This window comes from Strix uralensis, chromosome 13 (genome assembly GCF_047716275.1).
Source record: "Strix uralensis isolate ZFMK-TIS-50842 chromosome 13, bStrUra1, whole genome shotgun sequence".
In the NCBI taxonomy this organism is placed as follows: Eukaryota; Metazoa; Chordata; class Aves; order Strigiformes; family Strigidae; genus Strix; species Strix uralensis.
The window spans coordinates 13,780,101-13,802,758 of NC_133984.1; the positions used below are offsets into that span (position 1 = coordinate 13,780,101).

Below are 22,658 nucleotides of genomic sequence, written 5' to 3' on the forward strand. Positions count from 1 at the left end.
GTCATGGCTGTAGCAAAAGCCAGATGACTTCTTAATAAAAAAGCAGGATAGTAGTTGTTTCTGTTAAGGTTTTTGACCTCACTTGGCTGTGCTCTGGTTCCTTGGTGCCTCTGCCATCTGTGGAGGTCTCATGGATTATCACTTATTAAAGATAAATGTGGTGGCAGGGCTTATTTGACTGAATGCAAGGGGGAGCCTTTTCTTGTCCTTGTCTAGGGCAATAGCTGCTGCATTAATAACCTTAGTTTTAATAGAAATAGTGAGTGTAATTTTTTTTTATGGGGACTGTACATAGAGCAGTAAAAGTAAAATGGACGAGAGTGGGAGTGACCTTCATGCCTCTGTGTCAGAGCACTGCAGTGTGACTGCCTGTTCTCCCTCCATTTGGGGGAAAATGGAAAGTTTTCCCATTGTCAAACCCATGTCTCTGGGGCTGTACTCCTTCTTGTTCCTACTCTTGCTTCCTTCTTTGTCCTGAGAGTAGGATTGGGAATTGAGGGAATTTAACCCTGTTTAGTGCCTGACATGTAGTTCTGCATGTTGCAAAGGTAGACAGCAAAACCAGGACTACCTTATGAAGCTGTAGCAGCGAGACAGGGCAGAGATACACCAGTGGAAGGAAAGCTTTAGGATCTGTATGAGCAAGAGTTCAAATGTATTCCCACAAAGTGTTTGGAGTGGTTTCCATTGCTGTTGCACAGGGGCTACTTGTGGTTTTAATTCTGTTCACTTAGGGTGGAACTCACTTGAAGGGAACATGTGTGTTTTGTGTAGCATTGAGTGGTGGCCAAGCAGCTTTCATTTAGCAGTCCAGTTCCAGTGAGGAATTCCCATGCTGGTGCCATAGCTATAGTAGGAAAAACCTGGCTTGGATATTCCATGAGTTTTCTGATATTGTACTAATTCAGAATTTCATGGGTTCCAGGAAAAGGCTCATCCTGACTTTGAATGCCTGCCTGAAAAGACTGAACTCATTGGGAGTGCATTGCTGGTTCCTGGCACATGGGGCCAGTGACATGTGCAGGGATGCTTTAATGTAATTTCCTCTTTTCCACTCTGTCATGTACTCTGATGTATTTAGAGTCCTAGCAATTTGCAAAACGAAGATGTGATTTATGGTATTCTGCATATACTTTGTGGTAACTTTATTAATGCAGGAAGTTTATTTGCCGTCCCTAAATCTTCAGTCCTTTAAATTAAATTTAAGTTGCTTTAAAATTTATACAGTTTGGGAGCAAAATTTCAGCCTCAGTGAAATCAGTGGCAAAACCACCACTGCCACTGGGATAAGATTTGACCTGCGATACTTTACAGATGTGTCTTATAAAAACTATCTGCTCCTAATTTTATTTGTTTGTTCTTTTTTCCTTAAGTCTTGTGAAGAAAACAATCTGAAGACAATGCATCTGTGAACCCTGATACCAGCTTGCAAGTTGGGGCGATGGAAGTTATAGAGGGCCCCCAGCATATTGGTCCCGTGATGGCTCCAAATGGATATGCAAACAGGATTTTCCAAGCAAACATGGAGGAAGGGAGTACTGACGAGTTGGAGGTTTGTAGTGGTGAACACTGCACCTCCAGCGATGCAGTCGCAAATGAACAGGAGGAAACACCCAGGTATAAGAAGATGACCAAGGGCAACCGGATCTGGAATTTTGTAAGACGAAGGAAAGGACTTGCTACGAATAAAGGAAGACCCCAGTCCATGATCCTACTGGGAGTTACCTCTGAGGTCTCAGAATTAAAAAAATCATCCTTCATGGACAGGGTAAGGCCATCAAAAAAGGGAAAGACCTCCAGGATGCCTAAGAATGTGGATTTGAGAACATCCAGAGACCAGGTTGCTTGTGACCCTGAGGAGGACCATCATGCCAGTGGGCAAAGAGCTGTCTACAGGGTTAAGAAACTGGGTGACAGTCGGAGGCCCTCCCGCCACTCATATGCGGGGTACATTGATGATTTGGATTCTTCTTTTGAAGACATAGAGCTGAATATCAGCATTCCTGAAATTGATGCCAATGAAAGTAAATGTCTCAGGGATATTAGTGTCAGATTACACAGTGAAGATAATGATAGTAACTGCCATAGAATACCAGCTAGAAAGAGTGGGTCTTTGAATTTTGAAAACTTTAAGAGTCCTGCAGTTGCAGAAGGGGACAATCAAAGGAGGTGTGCTGTGCTCCCACAGGAGAGCCGAAGAGGAAGAAGCTCTGATGTCTGGAGCTATCTGAAAGGAATTTCATTAACTAGCAAAGATAATTCAAAGCTTCCAGATCAAAGGGCTGAAACCAATTTCCAGAACTTAGAAAATATAACTGATCATTCTACTTCTTATTTTGACTTTGATATGAGATGTGAGGAGAATCTCAGCCAGCGGAAAAAATCAAACAGTGCAACCAAAGCCACTCACTTTGGGGGTGTTGTGAGATTCTTCACCAGTGTGGCTGAGGCAGCTCGGAGGCTGCGAGGCTCCTCAAGGGCATTTTCACCTGATGAGAAAAGGCCTCAGCGGAGTTTCCGAAGCTGGAGGCAGGATGATACCTCCCACAAAGAGGGTTTGGTTATTGAGAACGAGAGTGCAAGGGCCTTCTGCACAGTGGGAGCGTGTCTGCAGTCCCCAGATTCGGGCACATGGGACAATCTGAGCTTCGAGAGCTTAGTGGGGAAGGAGCCCATGCAGCACTGCAAAACCACAGAAGCGTCGCAAGATATTGGTTCCTCTGCTCTGGACAGTGAGAATGATAGATTTAATGAAACATCACTTTTTCCCTTTGGGCCAGAACCATCCATCTCCCACCTGCCAGAGCTCGCAGATGACTCTTTCACTGAGCTAAATACTAGAGACCCCTCTGAGGATCTGACAACTCTGACTAAACAGATTGAGGACTTGGGCAGTGCTGCAGAGAAGACACAGGTCGTGGTCAGAGACCTGCCACATTCTGAAGATCTTCCTGTGAATAATCTGGATACTGTGGACCTGGGCTGTCCTTCAGCTGCAGATGGTGACTTTTCTGCAGTGACTGAGGCTCTGATCCACCTTCCACAGATGTCTCTGACTAAACTTGATACTGAGGACATTGCTTCTCCAGTGGTTGCTAAAGATGTGGATCCATCTCCAACAGTGGCTCAGGAGCTTTCAAAAACAGAACTGGATATGCAGGACTTGAGAAATCCTGAGCTGCCTTTGCAAGAGTTGTCTAGAGGTGAGCTGGGGATTCAAGACACTGACAGTACTCTGGAGAAGACACAGGTTGTGGGCGGGGACCTGCCACCTTCTCAAGGTCTTTCTGTGAATAATCTGGGTGCTGCGGACCTGGGCTGTTCTCCAGTTGTTGATGGTGCCTTTTCTGCAGTGACTGAGGCTCTGATCCACCTTCCACAGACAACCCTGACTAAACTTGATACTGAGGACATGGCTTGTGCCCCAGTGGTTGCTAAAGACACGGATCTGTCTCTAACAGTGACTCAGGAGCTTTCAAAGACAGAACTGGATATGCAGGACTTGAGAAATCCTGGGTTGCTTTTGCAAGACTTGTCTAGAGGTGAGCTGGGGATTCAGGACTCAGACAGTACTCTGGAGAAGACACAGGTCGTGGGCAGGGACCTGCTCCATTCTCAAGGTCTTCCTGTGAATAATCTGGATACTGTGGACTTGGCCCATTCCTTAGCTGCCAGCAGTGACTTTTCTGCAGTGACTGAGGCTCTGATCTACCTTCCACAGACAACCCAGACTAAAGAGATTCAAGACACTGGCAGTACTCTGGAGAAGACACAGGTCATAGGCAGGGACCTGCTGCGTTCTCAAGATCTTCCTGTGAATAATCTGGATACTACAGACCTGGGCTGTTCTCCAGTTGCTGATGTTGACTTTTCTGTAGTGACTTTTTTAAAATGTGCAACAGTTAAAGGACAGGTTTTAGAGCAGACTGGTTGCCGTATTATAAAGCATGGAACCACTTCATTTGTAGAACAAAACGCTGTAGAGATAACGGGCAGAGGGGAACAGTTTAACTGTAACAACGAGTGCCGTCCGTTCCAAGTGCACGTCTCTAGAATTGTCTCCTCTGGACGGCTCAAAAATGGAAAGGTATGAGTAACTTTTACTGTAATATTTTCAATAAGACCATACTGTTACACATCTTATGAAGTTGGTTTGCACTTGAAAGCATTTTTATATATCCCTCATTGGGATTTTCAGTTAAGTACTCTGTCATATGGATGATGGCAGTAGACACAGCTTTTATATCAGCCCGAGAGAAGTCAGTTAACTGGCATATCCCTGAAGTATTAGTGTAAACCTCCAGAGCTGCTCTTCCTTTGGCCATTTGTTTGTATCAGTGCCTCTAGAAGAGGACTGTAGCAGAAGTTTATGTATTTCTAGGCACTACCTTTGTTTTTTTTCTGTATTTAGTTTATTTGAAGTAGAAATTTGTAAGAAGAGTGCTTTTGACAGATTTAGAGTTTTAAAGTGTGCTGTGGACAGATGTTATTTAGCAATTGCACTATGACCCTTGTGTCTTCTCACCTAAAAAAGTAGTAGGGGTGGTGGTAGTTGATTTTTATTAGGTGGTGCTGGTTACAACACAGCATCTAGAATACCAGTCAGAGTCCTGGAACACAGTGCAAGAACGGAAAAAAAAAAAAGAGAAGGCCCATGTCTTGTAGAGCTCATCAGATCGTTTCTCTGTCAGATCTCAGTGAATTCTCTCCCTGCTCTAAACCTGTCAGAAGTTGTGTGGCTTCAATAGTTTGGTGCTGAGCCTATGTTAGAAAGCCTTGATAAGGGGCTGGGTGCATAATGTGAGCAAAATGCCTTCCTAATGTGACCACATGTTGAATGGGTGCCTGGTCAGAGCTGAGCTGCCTTGCATCAGTCTCTACACAGAATGTCATAGCCTTTTGAGATGTTAGATACCCACTCTTAAGGGAAAGGTGGGCCATGGTGGTGGCTCTAATTATGGCAGTGCATTCCTGTTTGTTATAAACAAGTCTTTCAAAGCTCTTAAAATTGTCAAAACGTTTAACTGGACATTGCATTTTGGACTAGGGTCTGGGTATTACAAATCTGTCTTGTCCAGCTTAACACTAGGAAACCTCAGAAGTCCCATGGATAAAGGAGTCATGCATAGAGGATGAGAAAAGGCCTCCTGAAGCTGATAGACTCCCCCATTAACTCTCAGCCCATTGCTGTAGCACCTGCACATGCATCTCTGTGTGGAGCAGAAATCTGTGAGCGGTAGCAGTTGTATCAGCTGTGCCAGGCTCATGTTGCTCTGTGCCAGTTGTGGAATTGGCACAGGTTTGTGGACAAATCCATGGTAGACCCAGTGTGAAGCCCAGCTGTTTTCTTTTGGATCTGTGCTGATCAGCTGAGGCTGAAATGATGATTTTTTTTTTTTTTTTTTTATGATGCCAGGTAGGGAAATTGGGTCAATTTGTGAAGAAACTTTCTCCTTTCCTTTTGGGCTTGGAGAGACCAGAGATGTTACAGAGGTGATGATATTGTTCCCTGTTGGAAAAGGGGTCACTGTAACTTCTGAGCCAAGAGGGGAAGTGTTTGAAAATTGGCAGCAGATTAGAAATGCCGGGGGAGAAAAATCTGAACTTCTGACTCCCAGCTAAAATGGGCAGTACCATTGTTAGTTATTCCTGGATTTGTTTTTCTGCTCCATTTTGTGTAATACAAAAAAGTAAAGACAGCTCACTGTGTAATTCCAGGCACTTATGAAGCAGGGTGAACAGTGGTTAGTCACTTCTTGTGGTGTCTGGAAGAAATGATTTTAGGAGGAGCTTGAATGAGGGGGCTGTGGTTTGATATCCCTTCACAGGGACCAAGCTGAAAGTATTCTGAGCAGGAGCAAGATAAGAGAGGCATGAAAGGATTGAGTGGAGCAGAGGGAAATACTGGCACTCTTTTCCCAGAGCAGCCACATCTCTGCTCGCTGAGGGCAAGGCTGCATGCCTAATTACAGAGCTCTTAGGGCAAAATCTGAGCAATTTCCCAGATCAGCTGTGTGAACGGGAGATGCGGTAAGCCCCAGTTCAGCTGTTACAGCTTACAAACATTACCAAGAAACTTAAATATGGTGCTTGAGATAACCGGACAGGAAACCTCCCCCGAGTTCCCGTTGAGTGTGGCGATAGCAGTATGACCTCCAGACTGCCATGGCTTCCGGCTTCATGGAAGGCCTGCTGCCTCGCTAGACAGAAGCAGCAGTGGGATGGAAGGGAAAGCGTACAGCTTGCCCTGGTTTGTAAACACCTTCTGCATCCCAGAAACTTGGACTACAGATTTAGAAATGCACAGTCATCTGGCAGCAGCATCAAACCCAGAGCAGTCAAGAGTGAGGCTAGAGGAGGGGTACTCTTGGATAGGAATGGACCTAGAGAGTCCACCAGCAGCTCCAGTAACAAATGTCCTGAAATACCTGAGGGATTTGCTCACCTATCTCTCATCAGGGAGTGGCTCTTGGAAACGTTTTACCAAAAATAAACATGCAAGAGGAATAGCTTCAGTCTGAATGTGATGGTTAGCAGCAGACGCCAGCCTTTTATTGTTTTAGGGCTAAATCCAGCTCTTTGCTGACACCTGTTCCCCAGGACAGTTGTTGGCCCTCCTGCCTCCACTCTGGGCTGCTCTGCATTAACTGAAGGATTTGTATTTCAAGTCAAATGCTCAACCACAAGCAGGGAAAAGGTGCTGCCAGGACAGGGTGGCTTGGCTTGGTCAGCTGCTGTAAGCAAGTGCTCCAGCAGTTTTAAAGTGTGCTAGCAGTGTAGAGCAGAAATAGCTCAAGCAAATATTTTCAAAACAACCTACCCATTGTCCCACAAAACACACAAAAGCGCTGGTTCTCACTGAGGCTCCCTGCCTGAACCCGTTAGGAGGTGGTGTAAGAGGTTGAGGCTGGTGTAGCACGAAGGATGCTGGAGTGGGATTTAGAGGACCTGCGTGTTGGTCCTAACAGTCCAGCAAATCCGTTTAGCTGTACTCTTCTGCAATTAATGTCCCTGTTTCTTGCTTTCCTAGTCTTGCCTTTTAAAATTTTAATGTCTTTGGGCAGGAGCTGAGTGATGGTATAGGCAAGTAACAGCTCAGTAGGATTTGAACTTTATGCTGTAAAGGAAATAGCATTGCAGCAGCATTTAATAAGAGCAGCTGTAGAAAGGTAGAAAATCACTTCTCAAACTGTCCCCCTGCCTAGTTGTTTTCAGACCCCATTCCAAATTCTCATTTGTTCCAGGAACTTGTGAAACAGTGGAGATAAAAACATTTTGAAGAATTGAAAGAACAGTAAAGGTCAAAATAGATTGTCAATGGGAAATGAATTACTGATTTTGCCATTCACACAGCTGCAACCCTGGAGTGAAAGTACCTTCCTTATTTTGAGAGATAGGTACGAGAAATGAACTGAAAGATGACATGGAAGTTTTACTAGGTTTTGGACAGTTGCAAACTATAAAAATATCCATTTTCCATGTCCCCGCTGAAGGGAATTATCCTCATCCCACCTCTAAAAACACAACAGCATCCCAACAGGGAGAATGCTGCTGCAGGGAGTCAGGCATAGCCCCAGAAGTTGTATTTGACCACTTCCAGTGCTTGAGGTGATGCTTAGATGGAAGGAAGCTTCGGTACCACATTGATTATTTTGTGATTCCGACTTTTCCATTGAGGGTTTCAAACCACTCGATGTGTCCTTGGACGGGGTTTGTGGGGGATTTGATATCTCCTTTGGGAATGACATGAGGAAAGGTTGCAAAATATGCATCTGACTCTATTTCAGGCATCAGTTTAGAGATTTTAGGACCCAGAACCTTGATCAGGCTTATTGCTGGCAGAGAGATCCTCCCTGCTCATCTCATGAGCAGGCACAGGGACTGGGCACTGCAGAGCATTTTGGCTTGTGTCTCTTGCAGTGAAGGAGCAGAGGGTTTTCCCTGCAGTCTTTCTGTGCCCTCTGCTGGCTTATTTGTGAAATAAGAGTTTATTTTCACGGAATGGGAAACCTTATCTTTTTCCTTAGGGTTTTGAATTTTATCTCTGAAAGGTTTACAGTCTGCAGCTTGCTGCTGGCTGTTGTGGTTGCCACATAGGCACCAGTTGGTTTTGTGATGCCATTTTCTGGGGGAATTATGATTGCCAGAAGTGTGTAAATGAGCTTTCTACAAACTTGTCAACCTGGGCAAAAGGTGTCCGTCCCATAGGATGGAGTGCCAGGCCGACCCAGGATGCACCAGGTTTCCCAGCCAGTTTGGTTTCAGAGCCCTGTAAGAGACTCTCTGATCAAACTCACTTCTTGGTGTCCAGCAGATTCTTGCAGATGCTTCTCTTGAGCAGCTGTCGAGTTTGTTCCTCTGAGTGCCGTGCTTAGGAGCCAACCTATCCAGGCGCCATAAAGGCGCTCCCTGTTGTGGAGTGTGGTAACTCTGTGAGTGGCCTGTGCTGATGGCACAGGACTGGTGCTTTCATGGTGTTACCGGGTTTTGTGATTTCTGCGCAATGCACGCTGTGTTGCTCTGTGTGGGAAAATCAGAGACTCTCCCTGTGTGGTGGGTCTAACTGGAAGCACAGGATTACTGATTTGCCTGAGTGTGCTCATGCCAGAGGATGCATTTGCAGATTTGCTATCTGATAGCTGGGGCATATCTCAGATCCTCCCACAGGTTTGAAGTTTTACTTTAGTGCAGCAGCTGCAAGTGCCTTTTCACAAGAGGAAGATAACAGCAACTTTCTTTTTCTATATTTGATGAGAAATTGCAAGTGATGTGCAACAAGTTCTCATAGTGACCTTTAGCTTGAGATTGTTTTATTGTCTCTCTGCTACAGAACATTTTGGGAGCAGCTGCAGACATGAGACTGCTGGGTTGATTTGTCTTTTCATTCCCCATTCTGCTGGATGACACTAACCAGGAAATGGGTATTACCGAGAGTTGATCTTCAGAGCTCTGGGTTGTGTGTCAGCCTACTGCTGGTAGTTGTGCTTACAAAAGAATTCATAGTCCTTCCAAATTAAGAAATAGTACTTTACTTTCTAAATTCTGCTGTTGCCAAAAGAGCACTATACTCCTGTCTGTAGCAAGGTATGATTTAGTTGCAGAATGAAGATCCTGGTATTTACGGCTTTTAATATGGCTATGTCTGACAATCATCTTATTTTTAGAGGAGACAAAACCTCTAGAGCCTATCTCCAAGCTGTTCAGATTTTTGTATTTTTAATAACCATGAGGTGCTAGCAAAATCTTGAATTAAAGCCTATATTTAGTGCTATCTGTAGTAGGGTAGGGTTTTTTTGGGAAACATATTTTTAGCATTGTCAGGGAAAGGCAGGTTGAGTTTGCAAAGCTGATAGGCTTTACATGTATATATAACCAGGCACTGAACACATGGGTAATTCAGATTTCCACATGTTTTCTTAAAATACTTGTTGGGTCTTGCCTTCATCTAGTTCCCAGCCTCAAAGTTACAACAGGCCACCTCCTGCCATCCTTGGTGTCATGAGAGTAGTGATATGAATGGGGACCTCTGGCCTATATGGTGAAGGGACTATGTGTCCAAAGATAGTCTGGGTGGAAGGTTTTCTTTGGCTTTTACCTCTTCCCAGCTGTTACTCAGTCAAGAGAAGCATACTGGGTCACTGGACACAGTGCTGGTGCTGGGAGCAGGGAATGGGAGATCAAGCCTTAATTAATCCACAGACTCCCACTGTGCCTTTGGGGTAAGTATAGCCTGTTCACTTTGTTCTTCACCTATAAATAAAGATCATAGCACATCAGTGAAAATGGGCTGCTGGAGTCTTGAGGACAGATATGCTAAACCATATGAGGCACCCAGATACTAGCAGGGCTGTGAAAGTATGACAAATCTGTCTCTCGTTGAGGCTAGAAGCCTCCTGGTGAGGAGCATCTTCTGTCTTCTTCTCCTGGCCTTTGTAAACTGATCTTTCTGCTAATTTCTTGAGATTTCCATGATGTCACATGTCACAGAAAATAAAATAAGAAGTAGGAGTTTGAATTGTGATTTTTTTAAAAAAGAAAATTCCATTCTGCAACATATCACTGTACAAGTTGTCTCTTTCAGGATCTTTTCCTCCTGAATAATAAAAGTTGGAGTCATCCAGAAGTGAGGGAAACTCCAGTGTTTTTCTCCAGTTAGCTATAAATCCTAATTAATTCTTTGGATTAATGTTACCAAACGTTAAGATATAACTGGGGTATTTGACCACTTTACGGGTACTTCAATCAATTGCATGTGTCTTACTGTTGCAAGTAATATTTTGTAGACTATTGATATAGAGGATGTGTCTTGTTAGCAGTTGTTATCAGTCAGCTTCCAGAGGAACTATTGTGATACTTTCTGCCTTCTTCTGTGAACCATTCAGGAAAAGTAATTGTTCTAGTTTTGCTAAAGACGAACCTGGGCATTTTCAGAGAACAAGGTCCCAGCTTGCTTTTAAGTGCTGTGGTCTGCCCCATTCTTGCATTTGGACCATCTGAAACCTGGCAAGGGCTGTAACTTGTGTTCTTCCTGGAGATGAGGCATGTTATAATAACTGAAAAAAACCCTGAACTGTGGTGGTAGGTGCTACATATATTAGAGAGGTGTGTTGTCAGTGGCCCCCTGTAACAGATGTCAGGAGGAAGGTGCAGACAACCCTGGTCAGTGCATTGTGCCTGGCTGGGTGTGTATGTACTGGGTGCTTCGGGACCCTGTTCTGGTCCAAATGGTGATGCTATAAAGAGCAAGCATTAGAAATGCTGGGCAATATGATTACGAGCTAACCTGTTAGCAACTGCAGCAGGACTTTGGACCTGTTTTGATTTGCAGTGTTACCTGTGTTTCATATCCTACAATAAGCTATTTATTAAGGTATTTTTGGGAAGAGACCTAAAAAAATTCGTAAGGGTAGCACAAAGGGCTGAAGCATGGTCTGAAGCCGATGGTCTGTGGTGGATTTGGTATGGAGCAAGGCCAGGCCACCTGCAAGCACCTAGATACATCTCCCCAGTCACACCAGAACCCACCAGGAGAAGATGTAGGGTGGGTAGGAAGTATCTTGAAGGAAAAGCAGCTGTGCATATAAAGAGACTTGATGTTACAGATACTGGGTTGCAGGAGGGTTGGTGTGTTTGTATTAGACTTTTGTTAGCAGTTAAGTGATGTAAGACTCAGCTTTTGAAGGAGGATAGTCCGTGGGTCTGATATGTTCTTTTGCAGTTATGTATTCCACCAAAGCGATTCAAGTCCATCTACACATGAAGAGTCCTTTCTCTCCGCAGAAGGCTCTCTGTACCCTCCCAACGACTCCAGCAGCAGAGCAATAATAACAATGCTGTTATGTTTTTTCACCTCCTGTCCTTTTCGTAGACCATCTGTAGACTTCTGTTTATGGAATTGGAAAAGACCTTATATGACCTCTGGAAATACCTGGAAGGGAGTGTTTTGTTAAGATTTTTGGGAATGAGGAAAATGACATCCTGTTACTAATTTAATTCACTTTTACATGGATCTTATTATCAGGAAGACTGTTGAGTTTTGCAGGAATTGTTCTTGATGGGTATCCCATGTTTATTCTAAGAACTTTTAACATCTATTTTTATAATAGTATGGGCAGATCTTATTGCTACACTGTTGGATGAGCACACACATAAACAGACTGTTCTCCTAAACCTCACCATTGCAACCTCGTTGCTCTGCTCCATGGTTATGTCTTTCAAGCACTGGAGATCTTTCTGAAGAATCCTCTTGTTCCGTTTTCCACTTCCTACTCACATGTCTCTTGAGTGTGGCTGTACATGGAGACTAGTGATGACTGATAGCTGGCAAAAAAATCCAGAAATTAACAGTCTTCTTCCTGTAGCCCACCAAAGGATGCATGTCCTAGTTCAGTTCAGGAGTGCCTATTGAAGCAGACCTCCCAGTTGTCCACCCTCACTGTGCTTTGAATGTACTAATTGCTCTTAATGACCTTAAGCAGTCTCACCTGGGGCCTCCACACCATACCCATGGGCCTGGCAGCCTATTTAAGCTCTGCCCTGGCTGCTCAGTCTTTCCTTGAGCAACGTGGGAGGAGTGCTAGTCTCCAGATCAGTCACAGCTGTGCCCTTGCTTGGCCCTGGGCCCTGCTGGGCTAGACACCAACTTGAGGCCTGATTTCCTGGCTTCACCCTGGAGCTGCCTCACCACCATGGACCTGCCCAAGGATTATGGGGCTTTGTCTGACCCTGATTACCCTCACTGGGCCTGACTCTGATCTGTAAACTGACTCAGCTGCTTTACCTTGGACCTGCTTCATCACTGTCAATGTGCCTAATGATCTGAAGTCTAGCTGACCCTGGCCACCATCTCCAGACCTGGCCTGGTCCCTTGCTTGGGCACTGTAGCATGGGGCTGATGGGTGAGGCCCCATCCTGCCAACCAGGTTATCTCTTTGGCTGCTGGCTTGCTGTCCCTTAGAAAGCAGCCAGCCCTTGCTGCACATTGTGAAGCCAACTGAAATGTTTTAGCTCATACTGGGTCCTTGGCACCAGCTAATTCACTCCCTGTATGTGCTCCTGCTGGGACTCAGTAATGTGAGAGTAGACAAAATGCTGTACAGAAAGCAGACATCTTTATCACATGTGACTCTCAGTGCCTCGGAGGCTAAGTGCTCCTGGAAGTTGTTGGACTTAAACACCATGAGCTGTGTTCAAGGTATGAGCCAGCAAGTCTTAATCTTGCAGTCAAAAAAAATGAAGTGGGTGCACATTGCGGTGAGAAAGTCTAATGTGTGTTGCACTGACTTGAAAATTTGAGGTATTTTCTTTGACTGCTTTGTCTGAGGTTTGACACATACTGATTTCTTCTCTGACCCTTTCCTTGCCAGCCGATGTCTCATCCTTCTCAACCATCCCCACAAGCACCCCCCTTCAAAGTCCTTGTGGAGAGATGCCGCTCTGAACCCCTCTCCCAGAGCACCCCGATGGGGCTGGACCAGGTGGGAGGGCGCATGCAGCACTTGCTCAGAAGACGTGGTGAGTAGTTTTTCTCCCGGGTTTGTTTTTTGGTCTTGCCCATCCTGCGGAGCAAGCCAAAGGCAGTATGGGTTGAAAAGTCAGAAATGTGGCTTGCATCCATGCTTGTTACAATCCTGGAGCCAGGTGAGGGAGCTCTGGTAGCCACATGCTAAGGAGTTTCTTGCTAGCTAATGCGATCTTTTTGTATACAGTCTGAACACAGTCACTATAATTTGGTTACGAGAAGATGAACAGATAGGCACATAAGGTGTAAAAGCTGTTCAGCAACTTCTGTGTGAGTTTTCATTTGATAGTTTCCTCTTGGCTTTCTGTCCTCTTACCAGCCTCTGTTGTGAGTGCTTGCCATTTAGAGGTGGCAAGCGGTGATGGATACTGAGATCACAACTCAAGGCTGATGTTTGTTTGAAAACACAGCAAGAAGTGAGGGGTTTTTTTCTCCTATGCTTGGGTACTCTTCCTATAAGGAGGAGAATCTCAGGAGCCAAAGACTATGATGAACTATCTTCTGCCTTTGTCTTGCTCAAAATGACTCTAGCGAAAGCACTACAGAATGTATTTGCTGGAAGGGTCTTCTGTTGGCGGGTAAATAGGCTGATGGTTGAATAGGTGATGTAATTTTTTGAACCTCTAATTAAAAAGATTGATAATTAGAGTAAGGAAATTATTTCCTGAAGGGATACTGCTGACACCAAGAATCCTGTGGTTTAGCAATGAGCAAGTACGGGAGTGCTGCCAGACTGTGCTTGCATAGCTCGGGAGCGCATGGGGGATCCGAGCAATTAATGGATGGTGACAGCACGTGAGGGTTAAGAAGAACTAGGAAGGAAAAGACAAAGTGGCTGCCTCTTTAACTGATGGCTCTTCTGTCAGGGTGCACATGTTTCTAGCGCACGGGGAGTAACACACGCATCTTGCAATGTGAGCATTACAGTGTTTGCACGTTGCTCCTGAGTGCTACTATATCGGCACATTGCCTCTGGAGCCTGGTAGCAGCCTCTTGCTATAATCAGTACTCGCACTGCAGCTTGATGTTCTGCGAGTCTAGAAAGTGAAACGCGTGTTGCTAAAAATAACAGCAGGCTGCCTGCGTCAGCATCGCATTTAGGAAATAGGTCTCAGTGCAATCTCTCTCCCAGCAACGCTGGAAGAAAATCAGGATTGTTGCCCACCGAGCCATGCCAGGGCTGCAGCAGGGTCCCAGCTCTGCTGTGCTCTGTGCTGCTGTCCTGGGCAGAGCAGAGTCCCCACCTATTTGATTTGGGGGCAGGGAGCATGTAGTGTGTGTGTGTTTTGCCCCTGTAAGGTAAAGGTCACCTGAATCCCAGGAGTTGGGGGTGTGGATTGCCACTCTCTCAAATCCTGGGACCATTTCCTCTTTGTTATCTGGTTTCAAACCGCTCAAGACTGACACAGTCTGAAACCTCTGCCTGGGTTAGGGGTGCATCAGGCAAAATAAAGTTAGCATTGTGCATCCTTCAGAGAAGAATTTCAGAATTTGGCTGTTTTCTGTAGATGCCTTTCTCCATGAACGGGATGACAAGCCTCCAGGGGATGGGAATCTCCGTGGGTGTATGTATACATACACAGGCACATATATGTGTGCTGCCCAGACCACATGAACCCGCTGACAGGAGCCTGTGCTGGCAGCTGCTGTGGGGCATGAGTGGTCCTCTGCTCTGCTTCCTTCCTCCCAGTGGCTGTCACTCCAGGGTAGGGGACGTGAAGAGTCTGATGGAGGAAGGTATTAAAATCTAACCTTGCCAAATGTGGGAATAAAAAACTCCCGTCTCTCACAGAATGGCAGCTTTACCCCAAAAAAGAGAGGGGTAGGATGGGGAGCTGAAAATTTGGGTTGATTAGAAAATGAAAGCTTAATTTTAAAGGTGAGTTGCTAGCCCTCCTCCACAATTTGCCTCTTATTTACAAGCTGTTTTGTGCTTGGGTATGTACCATCTGTAAGGCCAGGCTGAGATTTGGTGTAAATGGTATAGCTCGCTTAAAGCAAGATCGGAATTGCATCTGTGAGGGATTGGCCTGAAATGCTTGGGGTGAGAAGTAGCCCAGTTTCTTTGAAAAACAGCTTTTATGGACTTTTCCATTTTTGTTTTCTGCATCAAATTGAGGAGCTGTTTCTTTTTCAAGGCATTGCATCATATGGACCACAGCGACTATAAAGCTGGGATTTCTGCAGGTGCGAACTGCAGAGGTGCTGTTAGCAGTTATGACCCAAGGAGCTATTGCACTTTTAATACTGGTGCATGCAGATGAGGCTCTTGTGCTGCTTGGTGCTCCTGGGAGAGCATTCTGTCTTCACACCCAGCCTGTCTAACCCCACCTGCTTACACCACCTCTGAATTTGGCTCTCGGCTCTTAGTTTGTGCCTGCGTTTTTGTAGTATCCAAGCTGCACTATTTTTCTTGTATCCCAAGAGCACTGAATAAAGCACCTAAATATACTCTCTGCTCTCTTTTTCTAAAGAAGAGGTTGAATGAGTCTCTTGCAAACAATTTTGTTTCTTTCATTTAAAAGAACAGCCTCCGCCCCCAGCCTGAGCTAAAGCACAGCATTTATCTTTTGTCATTCCTTTTTTTTCCTGTGGATTTTATCCTGGCAGCTGAGAACGAACAGGCTTCAAAGACTCTGAAGGTGCGCGGGAACTGCAGGAACGGTGGACGTCGATGGAACCTCTTCAAGCCTGGAGCTGAGAAGCTGCAAATCAGTAGGGTAAGGTGCTGTTTGAAATATGCCTCTGCCTGCTTCAGGGGTAGTATTTACCTGCCGCATGTTTAGCCTCGGAAACTAACAATATGCTTTACTAACAGCTTCCTGAGTCTGTGGTTCCTTCAGCTACAGATGGGGATTTTTTTGTTATTAGAGTTATTTTGTAGCAGTAAAAGAATAGGTGCATTATCCTTTCTCCCTGGATTAGTTTCCCTTCAATGTATATCGGAGGCTTTATGGTCTGACGGAGACACTGGGCCTCCCATTTCTTTGGCTGAGTGTTCCTTGCAAGTGGAGGGAACTGTGATGTTTCAGATCGCCTATAGATTTGCTCTGTGATTTTGATGATTTTTTTTTTTTTCCCCTTCCCTTTTTAACCGTATGTCCTTTGGGTTTGGTACTGCTACCAGCACCGTGTCGGTGACAAATTCATGTTACTGATTCTTTCCCAAAGGGTTTTGCAAATATAGGCACAGTCCACTTTGGGTTTTTTTTGTGAATGATGCTTCTAGTGGGGAAAGGAAAAGCTGTTGTGGGCCTGGGAATGTCCCTGTCTTTCTCTGGGAAAAATTCAGAAAAGATGGCAAAAATTGTACCATTTTTCTGATACGTTTCCTTGCTTGGGTGGGGGGTTGTTTTTCATCTATGCTGTGCCATGCGTTTGAAGTCAGAGACCTTGGTTATTCCATGGTCTTGTTTAGGATTTGTATTATTTGCAAGTCTGATTTCACTGGTACCCAGCATATAAGACTCTGGGTTGTCCAAAACCTGATGAATTTGCTAGCTGGCAACTAACGTGATGCAAGGAGCGTTTTCTAGTGAATAGGGCAGAAGAGGTTTAGCCCTTGTTCCTCTAGAGCAGACAAACAAAGGATGATCTGGGAGCCAGGAACTTCCCTGCTGGAATCAAGAGGTGGAACTGACCTTCTGCAATTGTGTCTCTGTGGCTCTTTCCCTCCTTGTTACTGTCCTTCCTTACCAGTCCTTTATTGTATTCATTTTCCCTTTGATCTGATGAACTGCCTTCCTGAAATGTGATTTCCAGAGAGAACCTGGCCTCTGTGTCTGTTTTTCCATCATAGAAGCAGTAAGTTGGCAGTAAGAGAGACTGACTTCTCCAGCCTGCTGCGTTGGGTGTTGGCTTCCAGGGAACACACACAAGGATGGACCACTGGTATTTCAGTCACTTGTGACTTTCTGGAATGCCATCTTGCATCACACTTGTTTTTTCTCCTGATTTTTTGTGGGCTGAGTTACAAGCCAGAGGATAGTTAGGCAAGGAGTTCAGCCCTTCCTTTTCTCTCCCTTCCCTTTAGGTCCTACCTTGCTTCCCAGACATAAACTGCTTCATTCAACTCAGGAAGGCTGTTTTGATTATAGGCGTGCTGAACGTCTAGCTCCTGGAAGATAAAATAATCCAATAGAGCTGTTTGTTCTTGGGGCCAGAATAAAGTCAGGCAACTGCAGAGTTGTTGTTACAGCAACGAAATATCCTGTTGTACAGTATGCAAGCCTTACCTCAGAGTATCGTCAGGTGTGTTATTCATATAAACTATTTCCATGTTCAGAATCTGGTGCTGACCAGTGCATTGATATGTTTGTTCTACCTTAATTAATCAAACGCTTTCTTAATCTCTTAAGAGGACCCATATGTTTTGCAGCCTTCATAGCTGTCCTTCAGGTCCTGCTTGGAAACCAAGATCCTACTCTATCTTGACACAGTATTGCTACCGAATGCATGAGGAACAAGATGGTCTGTGTCCTGAGTCGTCTCAATAAAACCAGACCTGCTTCTGATTGCAAGTAGAGCCTGACATCAGAGCACCTCTTACCACGGCAGCAGAAAATTGAAACTTCAGCAAACCAAAAATACTGCTGAAGGTTGGGAAGGGTTAGTTAAGAAACTTTGCTTCTCCAGTGGTGATATATAGGAAGGATGAGGAACTGGAAAGGGAAATGAGCTTTTCATGAGAACAGAGACCTGTGTGTGATGTGTGTGATGTTCGGCTCGGACACGGGCGTGCCAAAGACCCGTGCATCACTGGGACAGAGAATTGGTTTTGGGTGCGGATCAAGATGCCCTCAGAGACTTGTTCAGTGCTGCCATTAGGCAGCTTGTTGCTCAGCCTGAATTACGGTGAACAGGCAGGTGTGAAACCTGTGCTGGGGTTTATAAATCAGAGGTACTGTGTTAACTGCTGCAAAAGTAGGATATATAAATGTGGCTTGTAATACCAGTGCTGGAAAATTCATCTGTCGCCTCTGCCCCAAGCTGAGTGAAGATCTACAGGTCTGTAAATCACCTCTTTGCCAGAAAGAAATTTCTTCTTTGGCAAGATTTATAAATTTGAGGCAAGATTTGTGGCCTTGGGTATTTCTTGTCAGGTGCATTCATTGACAGCTGACAACCAGTCAGGTGGCAGAGCTAACACAGAAAGGAGTGATTTATACTTCCAAACCAGGCTTCTGCAGAAACTATGCCTGATTTCCATCTTGAATGGGAATGTGTGAGGTGGACAGAGAGCAAGAGGAGACTGACAAAGCATTGGGCTTATCTTAGCAGCATTGGTACCATTGGTACCATCTCTTGGAGAGATGTGGGTGGTTGTGCAAAAAGAGCATTGGTATTGCTACATGTCATGCAAAAATATGGATCTGCTGATGAGCAGCTGCCTTGTGAGCCCTTGGAGGCTGCTTATTCTTTGCTCTGCATAATGTGCACATTTTCTGAAAAACATTACCCTCCCATTCCCTTCCTTTTTTTTTCTTTTTCTTTTTTTGGGGGGCAGGGGGTGGTGGGGGTGGTAGAGTTGTATGTGTGACTTGCAAATGACATCTCTTAACTACCTGCTAACCCAGAAGTCTGGGCTGAGAAGCTGATACTAAGCCCAGGGAGGAATCCCCGTTGTCAAGACCACTGTTTGTCACTGTTGTTTGTCACATCTGGTAACATTGTCCATCATTTTGCAGCTGGCTGCTTCTTAATCCATCTGTCCAGACAGCAGACATGGTGAAATGCAGTTGCAGATGTAAGTGGTGGTAGCAGGAAAGGAGAGAAGGTCAAGCGTCTAATCCTGTACTCCATCTCATCTTCATCCCAGGAGTGCACGTGTGCGTGCACAAACCTGTGGTTTTTCTTACTGCTCATGGTTCTCTTCTCCTGTCAGTCATACCTAAGCTGTCCTAGCAAGTGAGTGTCTGTAAGTCTGGGCACAAGCTTTGGAAATTTTCCGTAGAGTAGGTAAGGGTTATTGTTTCCACTTTGTAGGTGTGAGTAAGAAAACTGAAGCACTAGAGGGTGGTACATATAGAGCCATGCAGTATTTTTTTGATTTCTCTCCTAATTTCAAGAAGCAGGAAAAAAGTAGGTAGGGTCAAACTGAGTTGACTTTTAGAAGCTTTCAGTAAAAACTCTGAATAGAAACAGTTTATGTGCAAAGCATTTTGTTTTAGCACTTAGGTCACTTAGAGCCTTTGCTTTTATGGGAGCAGTTTGGCACAATCAAGACCAACTTGCATGGGACCTCATGGTGCCCAAAACTGCAGGCTGTGCTGCAGCAGACAGCTGAAATGCCTGAAAGACTGCCCTAGCTCTGATGGGGCCCTCGGCATCTGTCATGCCTCTGTGATTTACCCTTGGGCATGTCCTGCCAGCTGTGTCATGGCTGATCCCTGGGGACAATGGACAAGGGGAGAAATGAGATACTTTCTCCAGCCCCAGACTAATTCTGAGAGATGTTTTATGGTCTGGATGACAGTCCCATCCTGGACTGGCTTTGTTCTCACCCAAATCGATGGCCTCTGCCACTATTTGTGAAAGGACTTGTTGCTTCTAGTTAGCTGTAACTCATTTCAGCTCTTTCTATAGACAGATGCTGTGAGGACGTTCTGCAGAAGGAGATCAGCCCATCCTAAAATTGAACCATCCTCTCAGTGTGTGGAGGCATGTGTGTGTTGGTTCTCTCTGTCTCACCTGTCACTAGAGATTTAATTGTTAGCCTTTAACTTAGCAAAGATGACTGCAGACATTGCTGTTTTCTGCTCCTTTTCCCCCTTCCTGTCCTGTGTACTCCTGTACAAGGGACTAAAGCCCAAATTTATATGCTGAAGGAAGCCACTGTCTAATTAGTTAGAATGGAAACTTTGTATGAGAGCCAGCTTCTTTGACATCCCCTATACCAATACTAGGCAGGCCTGCTGTGCAAAGGTGTTCAATATTCACAGAAAAACCACCAAGCCAGCCTGTCCTTTCTCCTCTTGAAGTCATGAGCTTTTTTCAGAGGCTGGTGGGGGGGTTGCCATTGCAATGATGGTCGATGTGTGCGTCCACAGCTCCCCAAAGCTAATTCCCCACTGGCATGTTTATGAGGAATAGGAAATTCAAACAATGTGCTGCCTCCAAGAGCACAGAGTGAAGGGAAAGTTGATTGGGGTTCTCTCTTGCTCACACTGTGCTGCAATGAATAGGGAATGCTGCTTGATATTCAGTACCAGCTCTCCTGCTTTCTATTTTTATCTTCTAGCATAATGCTGAGTGAGCATTTTTTTTAGTGGGGTTATTTTTTTTTTTCTATTTGAAATGTGTCCTGCACCATGTTTCTCTTGCCTTGCTACTTAGGGAAGGAAGGGGGTGTGGCAGGGATCGTGGACTGCTGCATTCTGATACGTGAGCTGTATGTAATCATAGTCATTTTTTAGTCCTTCTGTCAATGTGAATAGGCTGATAGAAAAGCATAGTCCTGTGGCTTTCCTGGTGCTAATTAGTTTAAATATCAGTGTGCTGGTTACGAGAGGTTTATATGCATGTATGGAGGACTGCCAGAAAAATACATCCTCTTTGAATCTCTCTTCCCTCACTTTAAACATTCAGTACTTCTATTGGCAGGGTATGTCTGATCTGTATATTTTTGGGGGGGTTGTTTTATATCTTGATAAACCTATTACGCTGCTCTACTTAGCAGTGCTTTGAAATCTTTATATAGTTTTTCCATTGCTTTCCTCCACGAAGCCACTCTTAGGCATTTATAAATGCTTTTTGCAAGTTCTGAAAAATTCTGTCTGTGCAGTATTGTTAAAAAAAAAGAAATAAAAATTGCTCATTCAAGGAGGAAACAGCAATTCAGTCCAGGCTAAGAGATCCTGATGCCCCTGTCTCAGAGCCTCATAACTCTCTAATGGTGTTATATGGTCCCCATCTGTCTGTGTGAAGAGTGCTCAGCAAGGATCTCTGAAGTGGTGGGGTTTACAGCAGTGGGCAGCCTTTTAAGCACCTGAGGACTGATGCGTCTAATCCGCTTTAGTTTATGAACTGGTCAGAGCACGGAGAACACTGAATGAATGCATATAGTCTCCAGTGAACTCTAGGTCATCCCTAAAACCATTTGCATCCATTTCGCATGAACGGACCATGCTTTGAACTTGCTCCCCAGTGACTATGATGAATATTAGTGCAAAATACACTTTAGGGTTTGTAGTACCAAAAGTGAGCAGTACTTAAAACTTACCATGCTCTGGTTATTTTGTCTTGCTTAGAAATAACATGTAAGAGTGCTGTGTTTCTGTCCAGAGCAGTGCTGGGGGGACATAAGCCTTGATCACTTCGGTGTTAGACCAACAGTGTGCCATAGCACGGGTGTTTCTCCACCACACCTGCGGACAGACAGGGCTTCAGTAGGCATGAATCCTTACAGGGAGGAGAAGCTTGAAATGACAAAATGGTAAACTTTGAATTGTAAGTTTCTGTTCTGGGTAACACAAGAGAGATACTTGAAGTTCCAGACTTAGAAGAGGTTCTCAGCTATTTAGAGGTTACATGTAAGCCTATATTAAGAACAACTTCAGCTTCCAGTTTGTGATGGTCTTTATAGTGCAATTGGACCTTGGGGTGTTTTCTGTGCAACTGCATGTGGTAGGTACTGCATCCTACATAGTATTAAATGCACGTATAATGGTGACTGTATCACCTCTTCTGTAGTTCAAATTAAGCTCTATCCTCATCTTAAATATCAGCTTGAAATGGATCCTTTTCCCTATTGCTCAGTAGTTCCACCTTGATTGCTCTGCTTCAGCTCATTACTCAGCTCTGTCACTGTGTTTCACTCTGTGATATGGTTTATACAAAAGAAGCTTTAATGTAAACTCAATTTCTGTTGCATTGCTAAAACCTTAATGACATTTTGCTTGGCAGCAGTATATACTGTGTGGTTTGCCCTTCCCCAGTGCACTATGTTCTCAGTAAACTAAAGTCCGTGGTAGGTGTAGCATGAAAAACCTCTGAATAAATATTGGAACAAATGCTTTTGTAGTGCTTCCTGAGCTCTGGCTGCATTTGTGATTCAAGGCCACTGCAGTGTCACCAGTATTTAGCTGGAAAGGAGCTAAATTTGGGAGGGAAAGGCAAAAGCACAGGTCATAGCTTCAAAATCTCTTCTGTAGCTGCTGAGATATGATTCTGAGATGCTTCTTCCATACAAAAATGCTTGAAACCAGTGGTTGCTGGCTGGGTGAATACATCCAGAAACTCATCAAGGGATGAAGGGGAAGCAGCTACCATGTTTGTGCCTCCCTGTACTCTGAGATGAGGTCTGAAGTGTTCCACTGCATCATCAGACTGACATGGCCAAGGGCAATTTCCCTTTGGCTCCTGTGATGGAGAGCTGCAGTGTGGAGGTGGGAGGGCTGTTCTTCTACCTCTGTGGTGTTGTGAGCTACGTGCAATACCATGCTGTGTCCAGAGCTCTTGATTTGTTTCTGTTGATGCCCTGGAAGGAAGATCTGGGACCGTCCCCTCTGTTCCTTTCCCCCACCTGTTCTAATCTGATGATACTCATAATGTGGAGGGGATAGATTAATTTAAAAAAAAAAACAGTGCACCTAGCCACACTGCTGTGATACTTTGAATGGCATGTGAAAATCTGGGG

At 44.8% G+C, this 22,658-nt stretch overlaps 1 protein-coding gene across 2 annotated transcripts in view; it reads left to right on the forward strand.

The window, feature by feature from the left end:
* ARHGEF9 (Cdc42 guanine nucleotide exchange factor 9) overlaps window positions 1-22,658 on the forward strand; it is a 221,819-nt gene that overhangs the window by 26,129 nt on the left and 173,032 nt on the right. For both annotated transcript variants that reach the window (XM_074882932.1, XM_074882933.1), the window contains exons 2-4: window positions 1,374-4,087; window positions 12,867-13,014; window positions 15,632-15,741. In XM_074882932.1, coding sequence (XP_074739033.1) covers window positions 1,442-4,087; window positions 12,867-13,014; window positions 15,632-15,741 — 2,904 coding nt within the window. In that variant the 5' untranslated portion in view covers window positions 1,374-1,441. The remainder of the gene's footprint in view (window positions 1-1,373; window positions 4,088-12,866; window positions 13,015-15,631; window positions 15,742-22,658) is intronic.